This window comes from Rattus rattus, chromosome 2 (assembly GCF_011064425.1).
Source record: "Rattus rattus isolate New Zealand chromosome 2, Rrattus_CSIRO_v1, whole genome shotgun sequence".
Taxonomy (NCBI): Eukaryota; Metazoa; Chordata; class Mammalia; order Rodentia; family Muridae; genus Rattus; species Rattus rattus.
This window is the reverse complement of record NC_046155.1, coordinates 169,396,230-169,420,429: the sequence shown is the minus strand read 5'-3', so window position 1 is coordinate 169,420,429 and position 24,200 is coordinate 169,396,230. Positions and strand designations below refer to the sequence as shown.

Below are 24,200 nucleotides of genomic sequence, written 5' to 3'. Positions count from 1 at the left end.
CACATGGTCTGAGCCAGCACTGCTGCCAGGGGAGGAGTTTACCTGAGACTTAACCTCCTCGTGCAGAGTTGTGGAAAGGGTAAAGTCTCAGGCTGCATCTAAACAAGCCAGAGCACCAGGAAGTTGTCTGGGACAGCTTCCTGAAGGGACAGCTTCCTGAAGGGACAGCTTGTGGGGTGAGACTTGATAGGATTTGGATACTGTTCCAGAGATTATGGATTGACCTTGATCCTAACTGGTTAATAATGGCAAACTGGTTTCAACCAGAATTTGTCCAAAGTGCACTACTGAAATTCAACTGACTTCAAGCTAAAATGTCTGCTGTAGGTACAATAGAAATGCCCTGAGTAACAACGGGTCAGGGATCTGGCTGGTGGTGGGACTCAGACAAGACTAAGCATAACACAGGAGGCAGAGGTAGGCGGAAGAGGAGAATTTAATGTCAAGGGAAGGAAGGAAAGACGCTTAGGGTGCTGTCTCTGGCAGAGGGATGCCTTGGCCCTGATCTTGGGCCAAGAGACGAAGCAGCAAGGAGTGCAGGGCCCGGCAGACAGGTGTGTACCCCAGGCGGCTCAGGTGCAGGTAGTCATACATGTCATGGTGACTTATGGTGCCGTCTGAGTGCACAAAGCCAGGGTCTGCATCTAAGAAGTGCGCTCGGGGGTAGCCAGCTAGTGCTGCCCGAACCAGCTCGTTCACCTGTCGGTTTTTCTCTCGAAGTGGGTTGGGGTGCTGGCCCCTCGGAAGCAGGCCCTGAGGAGGCACACCAATAGTAAGTAGTCAGATCAGCATCTCTGGACCAAACTGTCCACCTCCACCACCACCACCCTACCAGGGAATCCTCAGCTGTAAAATGGTTTAGGGATGGGAAATAAGGGAGGACATTCATTAGGAATCTTCCGGGTTCTGCCTGTCTGCAGAGATCACTCATTAGGATATAATGCCAGTGGGTCAGGGGTCTCTTTTAGAGGTGGAAACGTCTTAGCTAGAATACGTCTGACAACTTTGAGATTTTCAACACTCAAATTACCCAGGACTCCGTTGGTCCCTGAATATGTATCTTTAACTGCAGCCACAGTTTGTACACAGGGTCTCTATGTAGCCCTGGCTGTCTTCACTGTGTAGACCAGGCTGGCTCTGAACTCTCAAGAGATCTGCCTGCCTCTGCCTCTGGAGCGCCACCACAACCGCTTCCCCTTTTCCTTCACCATCCTTCCAAAGCTCTCACCAGCACAACCACCCGGGCCTGGGGCTGCAGCTTGTTCACCAGTTGTACAATGGCTTTGATGCCACCTGTCACTTGTTCTGCTGTGTGGCTGTGGTTGTTGGTGCCCACCCAGACCACCACAATCTGTGGAAAGAGTGACACAAAGCAACAGTAAAGAGGCAGGCAAAAAGAGGGTCAGCCCCCCAACCGGGCCCTCTTACCTTGGGCCGGATGTGCTCCAGCTCCCCATTCTCAAGCCGCCAGAGTACATGCTGTGTGCTGTCACCGCCAATGCCAAAGTTAAGTGCATGCAGAGGTGAGAAGAGCTCCCGCCAGATCTGGGATCAAGAAATGATGTAGGCACTAGCCACCACCCTCTGTCCAGGCCGTAACTACGGACATTATGAATTAGCCTTACTTCATGGACACGGTCTGGTTAAATCTCACCTTTAGCAAATACTGAATCTTGGAACTTGTCACTGTCTCCCTGGTGTCTGCTTGAACTATACAGAGCTAACGGCAATACAACTGAACCTCCTTGTGAGAAAAAAGCCATTGTAGCTAAACTTCTTAGGGAGAGACTTGACTATTGATAGTCTTTGCAGAATACCATTACAATCAACCTTCACTTTCTGTAAAGCCATTACAACTTCCTGTAAACACAATAGGGCTGTGCTCCACTTTAAACAAACAGCCTCACCTTAGGCAATCTCAAAGGAACGGCTCAATTTAAGTTGATACTGACAAACCCAACCCGACAATTTCAGGGCACACACTTTATTTTCAGCAGAATGTTGCATGTACACGGGGTTCTTAGATTCCTGCTACCACGGGCATTTCTGTACCCCTTTATCCTGGGCCTGAAGTGCCAGTGACAGTACATGCCTGGATGAGGAAGGAGAAAACTGGTGGACCCTCACCTCACACTGATGCATTAGCTGAACCAAGGAGTCCCCGATAAAGACGACTTCGGGTTCCTTGTCTTTGCTGTCTGCCACAAATCGATGGTGCTGCAGGGAAAGACAGAGTCAAAGGCACGCATGCTCCAGGCCCCGCCCCACCCCGCTTCCTTCAGGCTGAACAACCCAAAACAACTCAGAGCTGGTTACTCACGTAGGTTAAGAAGAGGATGTCACGAAGCAGGGATTCTCTAGAAACACCCGCCCCCAAGTCCCTAACCCTGGGGACCGCGCGGGGTCACTCACCAGAGACATCCAGCGTCCGTCGCCCTGCACGTCCTGCACAGGCGTGGGCTTGCTGGCCGGGTTCTCCCCTTCCCCGCTCATCCTCAGCACCGCAGCTCCTGGGGATCAGAGTGGAGTCCGCCCGGGAAAGCTCCGCGCGGACGTGGACCCGCCACGCCCACCCCTACCTCTCGGGCCAACACAATGGACCGTCCCGCTGCGCTCACTCGCACGCAGGGCGAAGGCCGAGCCCGGACGCCGCCTCCTTTCTCAGACTAGAAACCGTCACATAGGAAGGAATCCTTGATCCCCTCCCCCGACGGAGGCCGCACAGTGGGCTCGTCTGCCGCGCTTCCCGCCGGGACCCCTTAGTGCCACAGCGACCGAACGAGGGGCAGGCGAGACCACGCGGCACGCGTGGCAGGGGGCGGGGGGAGACAAGAGAGAGACAACCCAGAGAGGGACGGGAAGGGGCAGGGTACCTGAAAAGCCGACAGAGACCAGAGACAATTTAGCGCCCTCCCTCCGAGGAGGAAATGATTTGCTGCAGGGCCAGAAAACTCCGGAAGAGACCACCTATGGGTGTGTGTGTGTGTGTGTGTGTGTGTGTGTGTGTGTGTGTGTGTGTGTGTGTGTGTGTGTGTAACCCATTCACGTGGGAGAGGGAGTGGACGGGCTCATTCTTGGATCTGCGGAGGGGTGGTTCGTAGGCACCTGGGAAGGGACTCTCCCATTTCTTACTGTTGTGGGGTCTTGAAAAGAAGCTACCCAAGCTGGGCGCTGGGCGGTGGCTCACGCCTTTAATTCCCCCGCACTGGGGGGGAACCAGAGGCAGGTGGATCACCGAGTTCGAGGCCAGCCTGGTCTACAGAGTGAGTTTCAGAACAGTCAGGGCTACACAGAGAAACCGTCTTGAAAACAGAAACAAAAATGAAAGAAGTGAATCTATAGATTAGAGGCAGCACTAGAGAGTGGCTTTGAGGGGACTTCCCTATTTAAAGGTTTTTGTTTTTGTTTTTTTTTTTAAATTTGTTTTGAGATGAGATTGCACTGTGTAACTTTAAGCTCTCCTGGAACTTGCTATGCCCCAGCAGGCTGTCCTTGAATTCACAGAGATCTACCTACCTCTGACTCCTGGCCCCACCGTGCCAGACCCCACACTAGGGTTTTGTTTTTATTTATTATTTATTTGTCACGTATATATACATATATATGTGTGTATATATTTTTTCTCTTTTTTAAGGTAGGTTTTTTCTGTATGACAGAGCCCTGGACTTGCTTTGTAGACCAAGCTGGCCTCAAACTCACAGAGATCTATCTCTCTCTGCCTCCGGAGTGTTGGTGTGAAAGCTATGTGCCACTCAACCAGCTTCGACATTAGGCTTTTAAAGGTATAAAAGCTCAAATGCATACCTCTATGCCTCCAAGGCACCATCAGATCTACGTGGAAGAGGTGCAGAAAGATCAGAAATTGGAGATGGCTGCAGGGCCCAGCCCAGGTCCAACTTGGCATCCCTCCTGCAGATCACCTTGCACCTCCTTGGCCTCTGCGCCTCTCTCTAGATACAAAGTTCCATCACCAGCTTCAGGTGGGTGGCTCTGGACTCTAAAACTCCTATCTGTAGCCAAGGCCACTTTCTGTCATGTTCTTTCTTCCCCTGGCTCACACTAATCCCAAACCCCAATATTTTCTCAGATGCCCAGGGTCTCACTCACCCCTAAATGGCCTGGTTGTTTTCTGGCAGCCCCACCTACAGGCTGGTCTCTCGAACCCATCCATTCCTTCTGGTTAGGCTGATACTAAAGTAGTGAAGAGTTTTATTTATTGTGCTCACATTCTGTCTCAATCTACTTCCCTAGATCTGGGCCCGGCAGGAAGTTGTGACGGAATGAGTACAGTGCTTGAGGAATGAATGTTAATTACACTAATGGGTCAGACCCTGGCTTTTTCTACTTGAGCCCCAATTTTGCCTGAGAAAGTGTTTTGGTTTGTCTTGATTTTTTTTTTCTTTTCTTTTTTTTTGGAGCTGGGGACTGAACCCAGGGCCTTGCACGATTTTTTTTTTTTTTCCCTAAATAGGAGGTTTTACTATGTAGCTTAGGCTGACCTAGAACTCAGTATGTAGACCAGGCTAACTAAACTCACAGTTATCCATTCTACCCTAGTGATGGCAATAAAGGTGTGCACAGCCTTTATCCACAGCCCAAGAAAGCTCTCTCTCTCTCTCTCTCTCTCTCTCTCTCTCTCTCTCTCTCTCTCTCTCTGTGTGTGTGTGTGTGTGTGTGTGTGTGTGTGTGTGGTTATGTGCAGTTGAATGCAGGTGACTGTAGAAGCCAGAAGAGGGGCGTCAGATCTCTTAAAGCTGGAGTCATAGGCAATTGTGAGCTGCCCTGTGTGGATGCAAAGAACTGAACTCAGTCTCTTAACTAATGAACCTCCAGACTCTAGTCTGAGAAAATTTTACATGACCCTGTGATTATAGGTATATAATATGGACATAGAAATCTAATATTTCCTGATAATGTAAAGAGGACTTAAAAACAATTCTTTTGTACAGATATAATTGTATCACTTATTAGAAACAAAAAGCAAACTTGCATACTAATAACGCGGGTGTACTTGTTTTGTTGTTGTTATTTGTTTTTTTGTTCGTTTTTTTGATCTGTGTAGCCCTGAATGTCCTGGAGTTTACTCTGTATGTAGCTCATGCTGGCCTTGAACTCACACAGAGCCTCTGCCTCTGGAATGCTGAGATTAAAGGAATGCGCCACCACCGTCTGGCAGGAGAAACTTTTTATGTACAGCCACGGTCTTGGAATTCATAATATATTGTCCCTGAATAGACTCTGAGACAGTGCTCTTTAGCATTGCAGAGCATGATGTGTGCAGTTCAAATGACGCACTCTACGTTCCCAAAGCTGCATGAATCTATTTCATTTGTTTGTTTTTGTCTTTGAGACAGAGTCTATGTAGTTAGGCCTGCTTGTTCTGGATGTAAGTCTGCTATGGACACCAGGCTGGTCTTAAATTCACAGAATTCCTCCTCCGGAGTGCTGAGATTAAAGGCCCACGCCACCACGAGTTTTGAATGCAAAATTTGGTGAGCACCTTAAATTTATTAGTTCGATTCTGTTGTACTTTTGGAAACCTTTAACTCGTGCCAAAATTTTGATGGCATCCCCTCACTGTTTTGTAACCCAGAGCTGGTTTCCAGAAGCGGTGTATGGGCAAGGTTCGAGAGCTTCTAAGGACCTGGGAAGCACAAAGAAAAGACACAGGTCAAATCATTACTAACATTTGGACCGGGATATATGCTGGGGTAGTTTGAGCTGTAATCCCAGCGTTTGAGAAGTAAAAGCAAGAGAATAGTTCCATACTACCCTAAGCAAGCTAAAGGGGTGAGGGGACATGTGCAATAAAGTTGGGGGTAGAGAAAATTCTGAAGCACGCCAAAGAATCAAAACTCGCACGCATTCATTCACATGTGTGTTAGTTCATTCCCGCCTTCTCCCAACCTTATGGGAGAGGTACTACTTCCAACCTATTTCACAGATTAGGAAATAGGCTCTGGGCAGTTACAAAGTTTTCTAAAGTCACAGGGCTCAAAAGTGCTGGTTCAGGCGTGTCTTCAAGGGCCATCTTTGTGTGCATGGAACCTGGCGCCTGGCTCTAGGACCAGTCAAATGGTTGGCCAGTAGCCTTAGCCAATCAGCATTGAGTAAGGTGGGTGGGCGGGGCCTAGAAACCCTGGAAGCCAATCCAGTGGGGCGGGGGGGTACTCTAGGCAGGGCTGGGCAGGGCTGTAACTGTCAATCTTGGTGCCTCGTGCTTCTCCACGCAAGGGGCGTGGCAAGGGAAGCGCATGCGTGAGGCATGCTTACTGGCTTAATCCGCACTCGAGGCCCGGAAGTGCGCGAACAGCTTCGAGGCTTGGGTCTCTACAGGAAAGAAGCCACCTCTCTCCACAGCCACGTGGAGTCCAGGGCGGGGGTCCGTTAGGAGAGAAGAGGGTGAGGCACCCCTCCCCCACCCTGCCCCCACCAACCTCTTCATTCAGCCTCCTGGGTCCACCTCAACTGTCTGAGCTGCACCCCTGCCTTATGCCTCCTCTCAAGAGTAGCCCACTCTCTGTAGGCTCTTGTGAATTATGTCCCACCCAAAGCAAGCCCTTCGACTTCTCTGGGTGTCTTCGCTCCTGCCTTACGTGTTTAATATTTTAAGACCTAGTCTTAAAGACTCGGGCTGGCTGCAACATCATTATGAAGTTGAGGATGACCTTGAGTTCCTGATCTTCTTCCTTCCACTTCCTAAATTTTGGGATTACAGACTTTCACCACCATGCGTGTTCCTCTTTCCCGCCTTCACTTACTATTTCCGTTTCCTATATCTCCCCAGCCCTGGATTTCCCACCTGTTCCTTCTAGTTCCTCAGAGCTTTCCAGTTGCTCATAGCCTGTCCTCAGCTTCCTTTTTTTTGTTTTGTTCTTTTTGAGTCTTTTATATTCTAAGCCACTTCAAATTCATGATTCTCCTGCCTCAGTCTCCCAAAGAGGGTACCACTCTGCCTGGACCATCTTCCATCTTTTTTATTCATCTTAATATAAATGTAAAAACATGTATATATTGGCCTCCAAGCATAGGGACACAAGTTCATGTAATTGTTAAGCAAGTACTTTTATCACTGAACTATATCCACAGTTTTTATATTCTCAGTGCTTAGGGTACATGTGTACAAGAGCCAGACTTTTTTTTCTTTTTAAGATTTATTTTAAATGTGCCTCGTGTGTGTGTGTGTGTGTGTGTGTGTGTGTGTGTGTATAGAGGTGCTCACAAAAGCCAGACAACACCAGATCCCATGGAGCTAGAGTTGGGCTGTGTGTCACATCTGAGATGGGTGTTGGGAACTAAGTTCAGTCCTTTGATCGAGCTGCCATGTGCATGTTGGGAATTGAACCTTGGTCTCCTGGAAGAGCAGCTGGTGCTCTTAACTGCTGAGCCATCATCTCTCCTGGCCTGCTGAGCCAGCTCTTTAGGCTCCCAAGACACAGACTCTTTAGAATTGTATTTTTATACAGGATCTCACTGCATTACCTAGGCTGGTTTTGTCTTCTGTAGCCCAGGTAGGCCTCTTTAAACTTTTGATTTGTCTGCTTCAGCCTTCTTGAGCAGATGGGATTAGAGGCCTGCACTGCAAGGCCTGGCTATTGTCTTTTAATGTTTTCCATATTCTTACTCTCTGTTACCTTGTCCCCCATTTCCCGACATTTTTCTCCTATTAACTGCCTGAAATTCATGTTGGACTTCTTGTGTGGCCTGGCCCTTTCCAGTGGCTGTCCAGTGAAAAGAATGTCTTTCATTTCTTTAAACAGTAGTCTCCCTTTCCCCTGCTCATCTTTTCCCTCTCAGTTACTGTCCTTGATTTATTTGCATCTGAGGACCACTCTGTCTTCTAGGATATCATGGACCCTCGGGGTCCAGCCCCTCAGCCTTTCCAGCAGCTTGAGAAACCTGGTCGAATTCGCCGTCGCAAGACCAGGAGGGAGCGAAATAAGGCCCTGGTGAGCAGCCACAGGCCATTGGCCCGTCAGGATCCTCCCATATCCAGCCGGGATCCATGTGTGATCCTCCAGGAACCTGCAGCCTCCACAGCCCCCAAGCTTGTTGTGATAACTCAGGGCAGGTTGAGCCGGGAGCACAGGGGTCTCTTCAACCATGAGGTGAAGTCCTTGGATGTGGCCCGGCTGCTTAACAGGGGCTCCTTGGAATCATGTACCCCTCTGCTACCAATCAAGTCCTCCTGCAGCCCAGTCAGAGTTCAAGAACCAGACCTTCAGTCAAAAGGCAAGGAGAACAAGGTACCAGGAGGCTCAGGCCCAGGCCCACCAAATTCCCCAGATCTCCCTGTGTTGGGGCAACTGCTAGAGGAGCTGCAGTGCCAGCTGGTTGTGCCACAAGCCTTCCCCAGGAGGAACCTAGTGCAGGAGGCCAGAGACACCATCATAAGAACCTTACAGGGCTGCCATGGCTGTGTGCCTGATCTTGCCCTGGTGCTCCGAGGTTGCCAGCTACCCTTGCCTGGTGAGTCCACCTTCTCCCCCTCCCTCTCCCCCTCCCCTTCCACTACTCTGTTGTAGTCCACATGATCTCCTTGTTCTTTCTTCTGCACCAGAAGCCAAGCGGAGGGCCCCTGAGAGACAGAGGATGGCACCTTCTTGTATCAACGCTCCTGAGCATGCTCCACGGGAGGGGAGGCAAAGGACTCAGCAGGCGACAAAGGGGTGCAACTTTGCCCTGCCGCATACTTGCAGCAGCATCACCCCTGCACACAGGGTCAGCCAGGTGCAGCCTCCAGATCGCCAACTGCCATTCCTGTCCTCAGCATCTTCACCATCTGGAGCAGCTTGGGGTCCTCCAACAGCTTTTGATATGCTGAAAAGCATCTGGCTCATAGCCACACCACCCCCTCCCCAGCCCTGGGATGTCTGCCCACCTCAGCCCCTACCTCAGCCATCCTTACCCTTGTTACCCAGAACATCTGCCTTGGACTGGAGCCCCAACCCTCCTGCCCCACTGCCCAGTCTCTCCTGGGTGGTGACTCAGAGCAGTCCAGAGGCTTGGTCCTTCCCCCCAATGAGACTGTACTGAGGAGACTAGGTAGGGCTGGGGGCAGGTATCCCACACTCCCAGTCACCTCAATAAAACACCTTCTTGGTCCTCTTGATTTTCAGTGAGTGGCTGTCTCAGGAGAGTAGCTTTCTTTCTTCTGTTTTTGTTTGTTTGTTTGTTTGTTTGTTTGAGACAAGGTTTCTCAGTGTAAACTTGGGGGTCCTAGAACTTGCTCTGTAGACCAGGCTGAGCATGAACTCAGAGATCTGCCTGACTCTGCCTCCTGAATGGGAGGGACTTTGTTTAGCTCTAAACTCTTTTTTTTTTTTTTTAAAGATTTATTCATTTATTATATATGAGTACACTGTAGCTGTCTTCAGACACCAGAAGAGGGCATCGGATCTCTTTACAGATGGTTGTGAGCCACCATGTGGTTGCTGGGATTTGAACTCAGGACCTCTGGAAGAGTAGTCGGGTGCTCTTAACCGCTGAGCCATCTCTCCAGCCCCTCTAAACTCTTAAATCCAAGATGGGTATATCACCTGTTAACTTGTTGGAGCTGAGGAGCCAATAGGAGAGAATACATGTTTGTTTGTGGTGATGGAGACAGGAGGATTAAGAGTTTACAGTTATCCTCTGAGCCAGTCTGTACTCTATGACCCCAATAAACCCCAACAAAACAAAACGTAACAACTCTCTACTAACCCCACCACCACCACCACACACACACACACAAACAGTAAAATTTCTCATCACCCGTCTTGGTAACAACTGGCCACAGGGTAAAGAGTTCACACTCAAAAGTTTTTCATGCATTCATTTATTTTTTTTTCTTCTCAGTTTGTGTGGTTTAATTAAGCTTTTTTTTTTTTTTTTTTTTTTTTTTTTTTTTTTTTTTGGAGATAGTCTCCCTATGGTAGTCCTGGCTGACCTGAAACTTGCTTTTTAGACCAGACTGGTTTGGGATTTGGGGCAATCCACCAGTCTCTGCCTCCCAAGTACTGGGATTAATTGCTTGTATCACGTCTCACTTCAGGAATTGTGTTTATTTGCTCCTTCAGGAATATAATTCAGAGCCTTGCACATGCTAGGCAAACATGCGGTCACTGAGCTGCATGCCCAGACAGAAAGCTTTCAGTCTGTATTTCTTTCTTTTTTTTTTTTTTTTCGAAGCTGGGGACCGAACCCAGGGCCTTGCGCTTGCTAGGCAAGCGCTCTACCACTGAGCCAAATCCCCAACCCCCCTTTCATTTTTTTAAAAACAGATTCTCACTTATGTGGTCCTGGCTGGCCTGGAATTCAATGCAGAGACCAGTCTGGCTTTGAACTCACAGAGAACTGCCTGCTCCTTTCCCTCCACCCCCACCCCAACTGTGTCCGGCCAGCAAGCTTTTGAAAGGGCATTTTGAGCAGCAGTGAATTTTCTGCAGTGGAGGGTGGAGGATGAAGCTAGGAAGTTTGTTGGAGTCTGATGCTGGAAGGCCTTCCTAGGACTCTCAGTTGCCCTATGGGAAATGACAGAATTAATAGCCGCATGGGTGGGGGATAGGAAACTACACTAGGGGATAAGTGACTTGTCCTAGGTCTTCTGGTGGGGACATGGCAAAGCCAGCCCCAATAACTGGAGTACTATCTCCTTGATATCTCACCTCTGTCTCAGCTCTCAGCAGCTGGGGTTCACACCCTAGAGGTGGGTCAGGATTGATTGTTTTGTTAGAAGGTTTTACCTCGTGTATGTGTGTGTGTGTGTCCCAGAACACCTTACCCTCTGTGTGTCTATGGGCACAAGGTTTGCCAAATCTAGAGAATGGGTAAAAATAGAATAATTTGGGGTCAAAATTGGGGGGTCAGTGGTCAGGACAGAGCTCAATTTTCTCGGTTATGAGCATCCCGGACTCTGCAGTTCAAAGGAGGCCCTTGCTTGCAGGAATGTGAGTTCAGTTTAGGACACACACACATCCTGAGGTATCTGAGACTCCTGTAGAAAAGAACCGCAGCTGGGGTAAGGTGACAAAAGAATGGGAGAGAATGTTCTTTCAGGTGGGAAGGGTAGGAGACAGTTTAGTCCATTCCAGAGGAGGGGGCGGAGACCGCTGCGTCCAGCGGCCCCTTTAATCGGGGGCGCGCGCTGGCCAGCCTGCGCGCTCTCGCCTCCGTCACCGGGCCGGAGCGGGAGCCGGAGCCGTGCCGAGGCCAGAGCGGGAGGAATGGAGCCTTCGCGCGCGCCCGCGCTGCGCCGCCTGCTGCCGCCACTGCTGCTCTTGCTGCTGCCACTGTACCCCCGCGCCCGGGCCAAGTACGTGCGGGGCAACCTCAGCTCCAAAGAGGTGAGCACACCGAGCCGTCTCCTAGCGTTCCCTGGCCCGCGGGACCCAAGAGGGGATGATGCCGCCCCGCCCCCTGCGCCCCTCCCGGGTTGGGGCGTGAGTGTGAGTGGTGGGGGCCCGGACCAGGGCGGAGGCCGTGGGTTGGGGGTTGCATTGTGACTGTCGAGGTCAGCCTGGGTGGGGAGGGTCGGTAGGGAGAGTGGGAGTTATAGGGGGAGCTGCACCATGGTGGTGCTGAAGGGACAGCACCCCTCACTCCACCAAGTGGAGGTCGCCTGGCCTGCTCAGGACCAGCAAGGAAGGTTTGGAAGATTTCCCAGGATGGCATGGTTTGCGGGACCACCTTGGAGCTGCCCCCCGCCCTCTGTGTGTGTGTGTGTGTGTGTGTGTGTGTGTGTGTGTGTGTGTAACTGGGGGAATGCGGCTGAGAAAAAGTCCAGGACAGATGGTGGTGGGGCTGTGCACCTGGCCATCCATGGTCTTTTTCAGTGTGTCTAGAAGACGGGGAGGAGGAGGAGGAGGAGGGAAGGAAACTTGAGGGACATCTGAGGGAGAAAACCAGGGCAGCAGAAAATTGGACACACAGCAAAAGAATCTGGAAAGAATCCTGGAGGTGACTTAGCTGCTTTGTGGTGTTTGAGAAGCCAAGCAGCTTTGGATAGAGAAGAAAAGTTGAGGGTCCGTAGGTAGGGTTGAGCTGCATTCTTGAAGGACTCAGATCTCACTGGATCCTTTTGCCAGGACTGGGTGTTCCTGACAAGATTTTGTTTCCTCTCGGATTATGGCCGACTGGACTTCCGATTCCGATACCCTGAGGTGAGTCTCCCCAGCCACTCTCCTTAGCTGAGGCTGGACACTACCTTGGCCCTCCAAGGCAAAAGCTGTCCAACTTCTGTAAACACCCCAACCACAAAATCTCTGGATCTTCAGGCCAAGTGCTGTCAGAACATCCTCCTCTATTTTGACGACCCATCTCAGTGGCCAGCGGTGTACAAGGCAAGGGACAAGGTGAGGGCTATGAAGAGTGTGTATATGAGGGGTGTGCCGGGGCAGAAGGCCACGGTCGTTCAGAGGGTGACCATGCCTCTGCCTTGCCCTAGGACTGTTTGGCCAAGGAGTCGGTGATCAGGCCAGAGAACAACCAGGTCATCAATCTCACCACCCAGTACGCCTGGTCGGGCTGTCAGGTGCGAGGTAGTGCGCAGGTGCTAAAGGTCTAGGGCCTGGTGTCATGGAGGATGAGGCCTCAGCCTTTTGGCTTCTCCCCAGGTGGTGTCAGAGGAGGGAACTCGCTACCTGAGCTGCTCCAGTGGCCGCAGCTTCCGCTCTGTGCGTGAACGATGGTGGTATATTGCGCTCAGCAAGTGTGGGGTAAGGGCCTGGGGCAGCCACCTGGCTTTTCTCTCCTTTTCCTTCCTGTTGACTTCCCCTACCTGCCCAGAATCCACCTTGAGCCTCACCACTCTCCACAGGGAGATGGGCTACAGTTGGAATATGAGATGGTTCTTACCAACGGCAAGTCTTTCTGGACACGGCATTTCTCAGCTGATGAATTTGGTGAGCAGATATTGGAGGAACAGGGCAGATGTGGAAGCCCCAGCAGTAGAGATGCCCACTCCAAAGGCCTTCTCCCACCTTTCTGTTGAATTCTAGGGATCCTGGAGACAGATGTGACCTTTCTCCTCATCTTCACCCTCATCTTTGTCCTCTCTTGTTACTTTGGATGTGAGTACAGCACATGAGGGAGAGGGTTGGGACAAGCGGGAGAGCAGAGATGCAGAAACGCCCCTCCCCAACCTGTGTATGCGTTCCCATCTCCTTCTTAGACTTGCTGAAAGGCCGTCAGCTACTCCACACAACTTATAAAATGTTCATGGCTGCAGCAGGAGTGGAGGGTGAGGTTTTGAGTATCCCAGATTTTGAGTTCTCTTAAGAAGAGGGCCTTGGGATCCTGACCCCAGGGTCTGAGGGAGGAGGGCTGGGTATGGACTCCTGGATCTACACTCCCAGGTCTGAGGAAAGTAAGGTCATGATCTGGCCTGATGGATCCTGAGGGAGGAGAGGCTGGGGCTACGGCCTCCAGAGTTTTCCTAGCAGGTTGTCCTAACAGATATCCTGGGCTTCTGATGGGGGTGGCAGAGGGTTAAACGTTTGGATCACAGTGCTAGGCGACAGTGGTGTCCCAAAGCTGGTTTCTGTCTTTTCTCGGTCTCTCCTCCCTCCCAGTCCTGAGCCTCCTGTTTTTCTGCATCTACTGGGGCCAGTACGCCACAGACGGCATCGGGAATGACAGCGTGAAGATCTTGGGTGAGAATAGATGAACCACAGAGGGTAGGAGCCTCCCCAGGGGCCTGGTGATCTGAGCCTGAGCCCGAACCATCCTTTCCTCCCTTTCCAGCCAAGCTACTCTTCTCCTCCAGCTTCCTCATCTTCCTGCTCACACTCATCCTCCTCGGGAAGGGATTCACGGTGACACGGTGCCCGGGCAGGGACTGTGCATTGGGGTGGCTGGGCTGGGGAGTAGGGCAGGGAGGTGGAGGTGGGGGGTGTGGCAGCTCCCTCCTCCCTGACAGCATCCACCCTGCTGTCTCCCCCACGGCCTGCTTGCCAGAGGCCGCATCAGCCACTCAGGCTCCGTGAAGTTGTCTGTGTACATGACCCTGTACACCCTCACCCACGTGGTGTTGCTCATCTACGAGGCAGAAGTGAGTGTCCAAAGCTCCTGCCAGCCCCTCTCCTTCCTGCCCTGTCTACTGCCCCTCCCCACAGAGCGTCCTCTTTCTCGCCCTGAGTTTCTGCCTTTCCCATCTGTCTCTCAGTGACTCCTCTCTCTTCACCATTTCTGAGTAGCTTCCTTCCTCCTTGTCTCTCACTTGTCCCCATGTCCAAGAGTCAGAGACCTAGTTCTGTTTAAGCTCCCCCACTTCCTAGATGGCCATTCCCACCCTCGCCCTGAGCTTGTTTCTGCCGGTGGGAAGTTAGGAGGAGCTTGGCCCTATCTTCAGGACTCTGTTAGGGGCTTTCCACCTCTTGTATGGGATGATAGTAGGCTTCTGTGTCAGTGTGGATGGATGAGTTATGCAGGGTGTGAGTGATTTAGTCCCACAGTGGGCACAAAGTAGTTGTCGTAGGCTCCTTATAAATACCTATATATAATTCTAGCCCCATCCCTAGCGGTCCCACCACTTCTGGCCTGACCCTTTTCTCTGTTCCAGCCCTTGGTGCCTGAGGGTGGGGTCCAGGGTCAGAGGCCAGAGCTTTGACCACCCTTGTTTTGTGGGTCCAGTTCTTTGACCCAGGCCAGGTACTATACACTTACGAGTCTCCAGCTGGTTATGGACTCATCGGGCTGCAGGTGGCGGCCTATGTGTGGTTCTGCTATGCGGTGCTGGTCTCCCTGCGGCACTATCCGGAGAAACAGCCCTTTTATGTGCCCTTCTTTGCTGCCTATACCCTCTGGTGAGACATGGTGGGGTCCTAACTTACCTTATCCCACAAACTAGATCATTCAGAGGATGGAAAATGAGCTTTCAGGACAAGTGGTTGTCTGAAATCTGCCACTGTCTATCTAGCTTTTATGATCTAGAAGAAAATTAAACTACCCACTCAAAGTAAAATGGTGGGAAAAGTCCCAGAATTTGGGAGGCTAACTAGTGAGGATTGCTAGCCTTGGCTACATAGTCAGCATCTCAAAACAAAAACAACAGAAAGGACAAAAGCAAAATCCAAAGAAACAATTAAAAAAGTCTTTCAGGGAGCTGGGCAAGTCTGTACCCATCTTATTCTGGAGGTAGAGACAGCCTGAGACAGCCTGAGACAGCCTGAGACAGCTGTCTCATGTAGAGACAGCTACATGAGAACCCTGTCTGGAAAACCAAACCAAACTAAAGCAAACCAGACCTATGTACAAATCTGTCATATTGTTTCCTAGGACAGGGTTGTTACTACGATCTTCTTCAGCATTCACGAGATATGAAGGGCAGACAGTGATGCCACAGGACTTTAATCCCAGCATTTGGGAAGCAGAGGCAGGTGGATCTCTAAGTTGGGAGACCAGACTGGTTTACAGTGAGTTCCAGGACAGTCAGGACTACACGGAGAGACCCTGTCTTGAAAACAAAACAAAATGGCATGAAGATTTAATGTCACACAATAAATGTTTAATAACATCTCGGTTAATAGCCAGGCATGCTAGTGAATGTCTATAATGTCAGGGCTTGGAAGGTGGAGGCATACACATGCGGTCATAAAAGGAATTCTTCAAATAAAACTCCAAACCGACCGACCAACCGACCGTGTTCATGTAAAGTGGGCAGATTCCGAGCCAGACTGCCGGGGTGTAGAGCCCAGCTCCGAAGCTTCCAAATGGTGCAGACCCAGACCAGCCCTTGGCCTTCTCACCTGTTATAGGGAATGGAAACCACATTTGTTTCCTGGACTCAGTGTGAGAGTTAAACGAGCTCATAGATGTAAAATGTTTCGGAGACATCCAGTCAAGCCCTGGTTGCTCGCTAATCCGACCATGGGCTATCTATTGAGGTCCGTGAGGTTGATAAGCTGCCAGGGTTGGGGTGAAGTGGGGCAGAGTTAACTTCAGCCTGGTCTTTATCCACTGGAATCTCCCAAGCCAGCGGACTTCGGGGTCTTCTTTCAACATCTGGCTTTCAAAGGCTACAGTTTGGGAATCTGCCTATGGCCTGCAACACAGCAGGGAGGTGGGGACACGGGATAGGGTGGAGAGCAGTGGCAATCCACTTTAAACCTCCCCGCAGGTTCTTCGCTGTCCCTGTCATGGCCCTGATCGCCAATTTTGGGATCCCGAAGTGGGCCCGAGAGAAGATCGTCAATGGTATCCAGCTGGGGATCCACCTGTATGCGCATGGCGTGTTTCTGGTGAGAACAGCTGTCGGAGTGGGGTGGGAACTGAGGGCTGGAGGATGTGTGAGGTGCCTGTTATGTGCCTGGATGTCCTGTCGTCTGTAGAGCCCTGGACCTACACGCCTTTGTTTTCTTTTGAGATGGGCTTGCTGTACAGTTCAGTCTCACTGATGGGCAAGCTGTGACATCCTGCCTTAGTTTCCTGAGTGCTGGGACTGTGGACCCAAGACACCGCACTCGGTCCCCCTCCCTCTCGCATCTACTCTGTGGTCTCTGGAAGGCACTGTCTGAAAGCCTGCTGGGTACTCTACCATGTCCCCCCAGAGCTCTCCTTCTCTGCCACTTCTCTGAACCTTGTCTCCTGGCCTCTTCATACAACCCCTCTTTCTTTGTACCCCTCCCCCATTTCCATTCTTGACTCTGTGTCCTCAGGTTTTCACATTTCTGTTTGCACCATCACTACCCACCCAAAGCCCTTAGTCACCCTTTCCCCCCATTTCCCCATCAAGAGCTATTGTTCAAGCATCAGTTAAATGGGACGAATTGGGGCTCTTGGGAGCCTAGCTTTGAATGGCGTTTATATTAGACCTAGGCTTGAGGGAGATCTTACTCTTCTTAGTTTTGTTCTTAGCTAGTATTTGTCCTGGTTTACGTCCTCTCCTTCTGAATTGGTGGCAACCCTCATCTACACTTACTTAACGGTTTGTGTGCATATGTGTATGTGGAGGGGATTTTTTTTTTAACGCATGTATTCACTTGGTTGCCCTGGTTGACCTGGAACTCACTATATAGACCAGGCTGGCCTAGAACTCACAGAGATTTGCCTCCTTCTGGGCCAAAGGTTTGTCCCACCATATCCCAGTTGGAGATTTTTTATTTTTGACTTTAAAGATTATTTATAAGTACACTGTAGCTGTCTTCAGACACACCAGAAGAGGGCATCAGACCTTATTACAGATGGTTGTGAGCCACCATGTGGTGACTGGGAATTGAACTCAGGACCTCTGGAAGAGCAGTCCATGCTCTTAACCACTGAGCCATCTCTCCAGCCCGAGATTAGCTTTTTTAAGACAGTCTGTGTTGCTCAGGCTGGCCTCAAATTTACTGTGTTTCCCCTGCCTAGCCTTTTGAGTACTGTATTTGGGGTAGGAGATGTGTGTCACTGCACCTGCCTTACAATGTTAATGTATACATCCATCAGGTATCCCCTGAACCCGTCTCCAACCAGCCTCCTGCTTCTTTCCTTTCCCCATTCCCCTTCTCCAATTCCTATCTCCTTTTAAAAAAATTTATTTATTCATTCATTAATTTATTATGTAGTGTTCTGCCTGTACGCCAGAATGTGCTTGCTGGGAATTGAACTCAGGACCCCTGGAAGAGCAGTCAGTGCTTTTAACCACTGAGCCATCTCTCCAGTCCCCCCCCCACCCCGCCCATCTCCTTGATGCAGAATCTTCTATATTGCCCCTACTGCCCTTGATATCACAGCAATCCTCCTGTCTCAGCCCATTGAGTTCTGGGATTCATCAGAACACCAGGCTTTAGCCTGGTTCTTGCTAGAAGTATTCATACAAATCTTCCCCCCTGGGTTTCTTGCTCAATTGCCGGACAGTTTAGGAGTCATTGACTATGCTCTATGGGAGTAGAAGCTGAGTCTCCAGGGATCCATGGCCTTTGGTGGCAGACCATGCACTCTGAATTCTGCTAGTCTCTGGCAGATAGTCAGGGCTCACATGGGGAATGGTGCACAAAAGGAAACAAGTATTAAATTTGTCGTGATGTCTGTAATCTCATTACTTCGAAGGTGGAGGCGGGAGGGTCGGGAGTTCAAGTCCTCCTCCCACAGAAATAGAGCAGGAAAAATTATACAGAAAAATATAATTTTTGAGGTCAGCCTGGCAACGTGCGACCTTGTCTCAAAAGCAAAAGAAAAAGAGAAAACAAAAAATTAGTTTCACTAAGGGTTTTAACTTTGTAATCCTGGGGACCTACAGTCTGCAACATGCCCAGCCCCCGGGGAAGGGACCAGGTCTGCCGTGCTCCACCTCAGGACTTAGCTTACTCATCTTCCTCGAATGGTGTATCTAGAAGCTCAGCAAGAAGTCAGAAGGGGATAAAAAGAAAAGAAACACCAAGAACCCACCACACAGGAGACTCCGCATCAGTGGCTTTCATTTCCACCCTCTCGTCTTTCCAGATAGGCACCGTAATCCTTTTTGGCTGGTGAGGCTCAGGTTGTTTAATCAACGTGCCCCAGATCCAGCACTTAGTGAGGGACGGAGCCAAGAGTGGCGACACCAGCAGCTCAGAATGCGAGACAAGTGTCCTTGATGCTTTTTTTCACCTTCAGCCAGCTTCTTTCTGAAGTTGCAGAGCTCGATGCACCCAGCACAGCCTTAGTGAAGTTGCACTGAGCTACTGGGCTATGGCTGCAGAGTGGGATCTAGAAACATCACCTGTGTTCTGGAAACAGTCAACCGGTATTTATTGACAGCCAGACACTGTTAAAGATCGAGCTTGGGATTTAACAGGGAGTTGGAAAAGTCAAGTTCTGCTGGGCGGTGGTGGTGCAAGCCTTTAATCCCAGTACTCAGAGGGAGAGGCAGGTGGATCTCTGAGTTTGAGGCCAGACTGGGCTACAGAGTGAGTTCCAGGACAGTCAGTGCAGTTATAGAGGGAAACACTGTCTCAAAAAAATCAAAACCAAAGCAAACCAAAAAGTAGTCAAGTTCTAACTCTGGTGGTAAACGCTTATAATCCAAGCACAGGAGGATGTTATGTAGACTGTCTCCAAAGAGGAAGCAAGATTGAGTTCTTGCCTTCAAGGAGTTGACATTCTAAAGAGCCTATTAACTAATGTTTAGTTGAACTTTGTGTGTTTATGAACACATTCTAAGATTGGACATGGGGCTGAACATCTTCAATCCAGCACTAGGAAGGTGTGTGTGTGTGTGTGTGTGTGTGTGTGTGTGTGTGTGTGTGTGTGTGTGTGTCTGTGTGTGTGTGTGAATCAGGAGTTTGGGAGAGGGTCAGGAATTCAAGGTCATTCTTAGCTATATAGCAAGTCTGAGGGCAGCCTGGACTACACAGGCCCTCTCAAAAACAAAGCAAAGCAAAAAAGAGCAGTATAACGATTCTAATTTGTGCTCTCTAATAAGGTCCCTAATGAGCTTACTAGGTAAGGCAGTGTGTAACTGAGAAGCGATTTTACATTTAATTTTGATTCAATTTAAGCCATATGTGGCTAGTGGCTGTCATACTGGGCAGCACAGGACACTGCCCATAACCAATCAATTGTGACATCCAGTAGTCAGGTTTATGATATTGGAAACACCACTAAGCACAGTAATTAGAAGAGGAAAACTAAGGGAAAAGGTCAGAATGCAGGGAGACACCCTACTCCTGGTGTCTAAGGCAGTCTGAATGGTTCAAAGACAAGGTAGAGAGGTCAAATGGAGAGGAATCATCTAGGTCTAAACTTTATAGATACATTCTGGGTCCTGGAGACTGCTTCTCTAACCTGTGTCTGACTTCTTTCAGATCATGACCCGCCCATCGGCGGCCAACAAGAACTTCCCATACCACGTGCGAACTTCGCAGATCGCCTCCGCTGGGGTCCCTGCGCCCGGAGGGAGCCAATCCGCAGATAAGGCCTTCCCGCAGCACGTCTATGGAAACGTGACGTTCATCAGCGACTCGGTGCCCAACTTCACGGAGCTCTTCTCCATCCCCCCGCCCACCTCCTCTGTAAGCTCCGCAGCCCCGGCGCCCGAGGAGCTGCTGGCGCCGCCCCTGGAGTACCTGACCCCGCTCCCCGCCCCGCCGCCACCCCCTGCGCATTGGCGTCTAAGCCCACCCCTGGCCTTCCGTACTCCCGGTGCCCCAACTCCCCGCCTAGACCGTCCCCCAGCGCCCGCGCCCACCCTGCCAGACTGGGTCCTGGCGCTGTTGCGCACGCCCCCGAGGACACCCCGCGCCGTGCTCCCGCCGCCTGCCTTCCGAGGCTGGTCCCCATCTCCCCCACCGCCTCCAGAGTTTGCCAGGCGCACCCCGACGCCACCCCTTGAGTACCTGGCCCCGCTGCCCAGGCGCCCAGTCACCCACTCCTTCCCTGACTGACACGTGCGTCCATATCTGGGGTGGTGGGAGTCCTCTAGGGGGAGGGGGACGGGCCTTCGGGGCCGCATTTGCTCCCCGAGGGTTCTGGGCAGCCTCTGACCCTGACCCCCCATCCCAGGCCGGGAAGCAGGTGGAGGAGACAGCGGTGGCGGCGGCAGTGCCCCCAAGGGGTCGTGTGGTGACCATGGCCGAGCCGGGCGCAGCCTCCCCACCCCCACCCGCTCGGTTCCCCAAGGCGGTCGACCCGGGCTGGGATGGCCCGACGCCGTCCTACCAGCCGCTTGTGCCCCAGACGGCGGCGCCGCACACCGGCTTCACCGAATACTTCAGCATGCACACAGCCGGGGGCCCTGCACCCCCGGTCTGAGCATCCCTTTCCCGCCTCTGCCCCACAGGCGGCGCACCGGGCCCCGGCTGGGCTCCGGAACCCCTTCTCTCTCCCGGCCCAAGGGCTCGGCCATGCCAGGCAACCCCCCCCCATACACACCCCGCGCCCACGTTGGGTGCGCTGCGTCCTGCCCCTTTCCCTCTTGTGCCAAACGGTCCCGCGGGAGCCGTTCTCCGCGTCCCCTCCCTCAGCCCCTGCCCCGAACGGCTCCGGAATCTGGACTCCCGCTGTTCCGTGATCTCCGCCCCCCTGACCCCCTCCGAGACCTCTGACCCTGCTGGACTCCGGAACATCCGTGACGACCGCCTGGACCCTGCCCGTGACCCTCCAGGACCCTGCGACCCTCGAGCCACTGTTCAGGGACGGATATTGTGAAGTTGGTCTCTACTTTGAAACCCTCTCTGGGGTTTGTGACCTCGGACCTGTGCTTTGTCCGTCCATCTGCATGCCAAGGACCTTCACATGGTCTCTGGCAGAAAGACGTTTTCTCTTCTTGCCAAAATAAAGAGGATTCGTTGAGTTTTTAATCTATAACATAGTTTCTTTTCTATCTTAAGTGAAAAAAAGAAATGGTGCTCCTGAATGTATGTCAACGTACTATTCTCGCACACCGTGCAGAGGAAGGCCAGAAGAGGGCGTTGGATTCCCACGATATGGGTTCTGGGAATCGAACCCGGGTCAGAGCAACAAGTTCTGAACCGCTAAGTCCAGCTTCTTTTATGTATTGATGGTGCTTTAAGCCACACGGGTCTCATTATGTCCATCTAGGAAATACTATTTTGGGTCTGGAGCCCTGTGCCTTCATAACCCGATATGCATGTTGATCCTAAATGTAGAGCACAGAAAATAACCATCTAGCACAACTTTCTACCGCTCCTTTATTTTTGGCTTTCCTTTCCCTAGCAGAGATAGAGGCGCCCTCCAGTGGCAAAGGCTTTGCTCAGTCAATGACTGGCACATACTTTCTTTTAACAGGATTTTGGGTTACAATCTTAGCAATACGCATGCGTGATTCTCCCTGGGTTGGATTCCTATTCACGCTGCGCAAGCTGCTGGAAACAGATGGGAGGGAAAGTTTCCGGAAGTCTTCCACTGAGAAGGGGTGGAGCCAGGCGCTCCTTAGTCCTCCCAGGGCCTCTCTGACCCGCGGCTCGCCCACCTCTCGCCTCCTCCTAGCCTGTCCTTCCCTTAGAGGCTGCGCGGCTCCCCGCCCCCTCGCGCTCTCCGCGGGTCTTCCTCGGGCCGCTCTGGCCCGGGAGTCCCCAGGTCTCTCTGATCTAGCCCATCCGCCTCGGGTGGGAGGAGCGGGTGGGTAAGCATTGGAGTGAACCCTGGGGATCCCGGCTGGGACCCTGAAAGCAGGCCCCGCCCCCGCCTGGAGGGGTCTCCTCAGGAGTCTCCCGGCCAGGCGGGTTCCAGCTTGCAAGCTCCATGGACCGCCCTGCTGGGCTGTAGCGCACGTCGCCCTGGAGACTGTACGGTCTGTTTTGGCCTTGCAGCAGCCTGAGTCTAATCATTAGACACCGTTTATGGGGTCGGCGCTCCTATGGAGGCTCGTGTCTATAGGGGACCCTTACGGTCCCTAGGGGTCAGCCCTATCCATAACGACTTCATATCCAGGGCCTTCCTTGGGTCTATAGGGCCGGCCTCTCGGTTTCAAAAACCCATCAACAGCGGCCCTTTCCTTGGCCGGGACTGCGTCGCTGGTACCTCCTTGGACTACAAGGCCATGCTACGCCTGTAAAGGTTGCATCTGCAGGGCCTCATTCCCGTAGAGTGTCCATTCCTGGTCTTCAGGGCCTTCCGGTCTCTTAGGACCAGAGCCAAAGGCGGCGATGGCCTTGGGCGGAGCTCTGGCCGCGGCCCTTGCACTGGCCTTCGCTGTGCTGGGGCCCCTGTCCCCCAAGGTCCTGGCCGGTGACTGCAAGGGGCAGCGGCAGGTGCTACGGGAGGCACCAGGCTTCGTGACGGATGGTGCGGGCAACTACAGCGTCAATGGCAACTGCGAGTGGCTTATCGAGGGTGAGTGGGGCCGCGTGGGTCACTCATTCGGTTGCTGGTTCATTCATTTGTGCGTTCATTCGCTGAGCACATTCCTGGCTCCATTCCAGGACTTTTGCTGTAAAATGTTGAACACCCAGGGTTGCAGACAGCCTGGGCCCTAACTCTGATGGGAGGGAATGTGCCAAGAGTCACAGTAACAAACTAGCAGTATAGAGCACAGAAAATAACCATGTAGCACAGCTTTCTACCACTCCTTTATTTTTGTTTACTTGGATTGTAAACCCACTCAGGACTAGGACTAGGACTGGCTTAGGATCTAGGCTCTATTTCGTATGAGTTTTGTGACTTTGGATGTATTAATTTTGAAGGCTCAATTTCTTTTATTCCCAATGGTCATAGCAATGGTACTTGGTTAAAAGGAAAGGAGTCAGATATTTAACACATTTGATGTCCCATATAGTGTATTACTCAGGGTTCTTTAGGGAAACATAACTTACAGAATGAATCTTTATAGAAACAAGATTTATTAGAATGGCTTACAGTGCGGTGGTGGTGCACAACTTTGATCCGAGCACTCCAGAGGCAGAGTCAGGCAGATCTCGGAGTTTGAGGCCAGCCTGGTCTACATAGTGAGTTCCAGGACAGCCAGAGAAACCCTGTTTTGACTTCCTTCTCCCCAAGTAAAAGAATGGCTTACAGGCTGTGGTCCAGCTAGTCCAATAAAACTGTTTACCCCCCCCCAAAAAAAAATCCAATAGTGGTTTTTCTGTCCACAAGGCCGTATGTCTCAGTATATGTCAGAATGCTAAAGAAGTTGGCTCTAATGCTGACAGGAATTAGAGGATGCTTTTGAGCAAGCCTATGTGCTAAATTCTAGTATGCGAAAACAGAATAGAAGAAGCCAGAACTGGTGCTAGAGGCAGGAGCGGGAGGCTTGTGAGTTTGAGGCTACCTCAAAGTGAAGGAATGGACTTGCTAGTTAGAGTGAGAGCAAGCAGGCAGAGAGCGAGTTTCCTTCTTCTGTGTCCTTTTTTTTTTTTTTTTTTGTTCTTTTTTCGGACCGAACCCAGGGCCTTGCACTTCCTAGGTAAGCGCTCTACCACTGAGCTAAATTTCCAGCCTCTTCTGTGTCCTTTATACAGACTGCCAGCAGAAGGTGTGGCCCGGGTTAAAAGGTGGAGCCTCTCCCTCAAAAAAGATCTGGATTAGAAGTGGGTCTTCCCACTTTAAGTGATTTCATTAAAAAAAAAAAAAAAAAAAAAGATCTCTCACAAATGTGCCCATCTGTTTTGGTTTTAGTTGGTTCAAGATGTAGTCAAATTGACAACCGTGAGGACCCATCACATATAGTAAATGTCCATTAAGTGCCCTTAGAGCTATTGCTCTATTTAAACACTTCAATAAAACCATAGTTTCAGCCACTCATGTGCCAGAAATTACATATGCCACCATGACATAGCAGAAGAGCAGGGACCTTCTTCCCAGCA

General features: G+C 51.2%; 4 protein-coding genes across 6 annotated transcripts in view; 3 read left to right on the top strand and 1 right to left on the bottom strand.

The window, feature by feature from the left end:
- Nucleotides 1-418: 418 nt before the first annotated feature.
- On the bottom strand, nucleotides 419-3,005 carry Pafah1b3 (platelet activating factor acetylhydrolase 1b catalytic subunit 3). Of its 2 annotated transcripts, none has more exons than XM_032894179.1 (6): nucleotides 2,874-3,005; nucleotides 2,413-2,510; nucleotides 2,128-2,217; nucleotides 1,429-1,545; nucleotides 1,229-1,351; nucleotides 419-753 (listed from the first exon to the last, which is right to left on the bottom strand). In XM_032894179.1, exons 2-6 carry the CDS (start codon nucleotides 2,491-2,493, stop codon nucleotides 466-468), a joined length of 699 nt encoding a protein of 232 aa, XP_032750070.1. In that variant the 5' UTR covers nucleotides 2,494-2,510; nucleotides 2,874-3,005; the 3' UTR covers nucleotides 419-465. The 2 variants fall into 2 exon arrangements, with proteins under 2 accessions (XP_032750070.1, XP_032750071.1); XM_032894180.1 differs by lacking the exon at nucleotides 2,874-3,005 and adding an exon at nucleotides 2,619-2,774.
- A 3,290-nt stretch (nucleotides 3,006-6,295) lies between these two features.
- On the top strand, nucleotides 6,296-9,112 carry Prr19 (proline rich 19). Of its 2 annotated transcripts, XM_032896189.1 has the most exons (3): nucleotides 6,296-6,402; nucleotides 7,845-8,469; nucleotides 8,564-9,112. In XM_032896189.1, exons 2-3 carry the CDS (start codon nucleotides 7,851-7,853, stop codon nucleotides 9,034-9,036), a joined length of 1,092 nt encoding a protein of 363 aa, XP_032752080.1. In that variant the 5' UTR covers nucleotides 6,296-6,402; nucleotides 7,845-7,850; the 3' UTR covers nucleotides 9,037-9,112. The 2 variants fall into 2 exon arrangements, with proteins under 2 accessions (XP_032752080.1, XP_032752079.1); XM_032896188.1 differs by lacking the exon at nucleotides 6,296-6,402 and having other exon boundaries at nucleotides 7,851-8,469; nucleotides 8,561-9,112.
- Nucleotides 9,113-11,204: 2,092 nt separating this feature from the next.
- Nucleotides 11,205-21,240, top strand: Tmem145 (transmembrane protein 145). Its single transcript, XM_032894178.1, has 15 exons — nucleotides 11,205-11,324; nucleotides 12,066-12,140; nucleotides 12,255-12,332; nucleotides 12,425-12,511; nucleotides 12,594-12,695; nucleotides 12,797-12,881; nucleotides 12,978-13,049; nucleotides 13,151-13,219; nucleotides 13,551-13,631; nucleotides 13,723-13,801; nucleotides 13,936-14,029; nucleotides 14,611-14,783; nucleotides 16,097-16,217; nucleotides 19,743-19,949; nucleotides 20,440-21,240. Exons 1-15 carry the CDS (start codon nucleotides 11,205-11,207, stop codon nucleotides 20,686-20,688), a joined length of 1,692 nt encoding a protein of 563 aa, XP_032750069.1. The 3' UTR covers nucleotides 20,689-21,240.
- Nucleotides 21,241-21,873: 633 nt separating this feature from the next.
- Nucleotides 21,874-24,200, top strand: part of Megf8 (multiple EGF like domains 8) — a 47,971-nt gene continuing 45,644 nt past the window's right edge. The window contains exon 1 of the mRNA XM_032894177.1: nucleotides 21,874-22,731. Within this exon, the coding sequence (XP_032750068.1) occupies nucleotides 22,545-22,731 (187 nt within the window). The 5' untranslated portion in view covers nucleotides 21,874-22,544. The remainder of the gene's footprint in view (nucleotides 22,732-24,200) is intronic.

Bases quoted from the DNA above. Each gene is read 5' to 3' on its own strand.
- Prr19 (XM_032896188.1), top strand. From the start codon at position 7,851: ATGGACCCTCGGGGTCCAGCCCCTCAGCCTTTCCAGCAGCTTGAGAAA. The intron at 8,470-8,560 runs GTGAGTCCACCT...CTTCTGCACCAG, and splicing joins TTGCCAGCTACCCTTGCCTG to AAGCCAAGCGGAGGGCCCCT.
- Tmem145 (XM_032894178.1), top strand. From the start codon at position 11,205: ATGGAGCCTTCGCGCGCGCCCGCGCTGCGCCGCCTGCTGCCGCCACTG. The intron at 13,220-13,550 runs GTGAGGTTTTGA...CCTCCCTCCCAG, and splicing joins GGCTGCAGCAGGAGTGGAGG to TCCTGAGCCTCCTGTTTTTC. The intron at 14,030-14,610 runs GTGAGTGTCCAA...TTGTGGGTCCAG, and splicing joins TGCTCATCTACGAGGCAGAA to TTCTTTGACCCAGGCCAGGT.
- Pafah1b3 (XM_032894179.1), bottom strand. From the start codon at position 2,493: ATGAGCGGGGAAGGGGAGAACCCGGCCAGCAAGCCCACGCCTGTGCAG. The intron at 2,218-2,412 runs GTGAGTGACCCC...CTTTCCCTGCAG, and splicing joins ACGGACGCTGGATGTCTCTG to CACCATCGATTTGTGGCAGA. The intron at 754-1,228 runs GTGAGAGCTTTG...GTGCCTCCTCAG, and splicing joins AGGCCCGGGTGGTTGTGCTG to GGCCTGCTTCCGAGGGGCCA.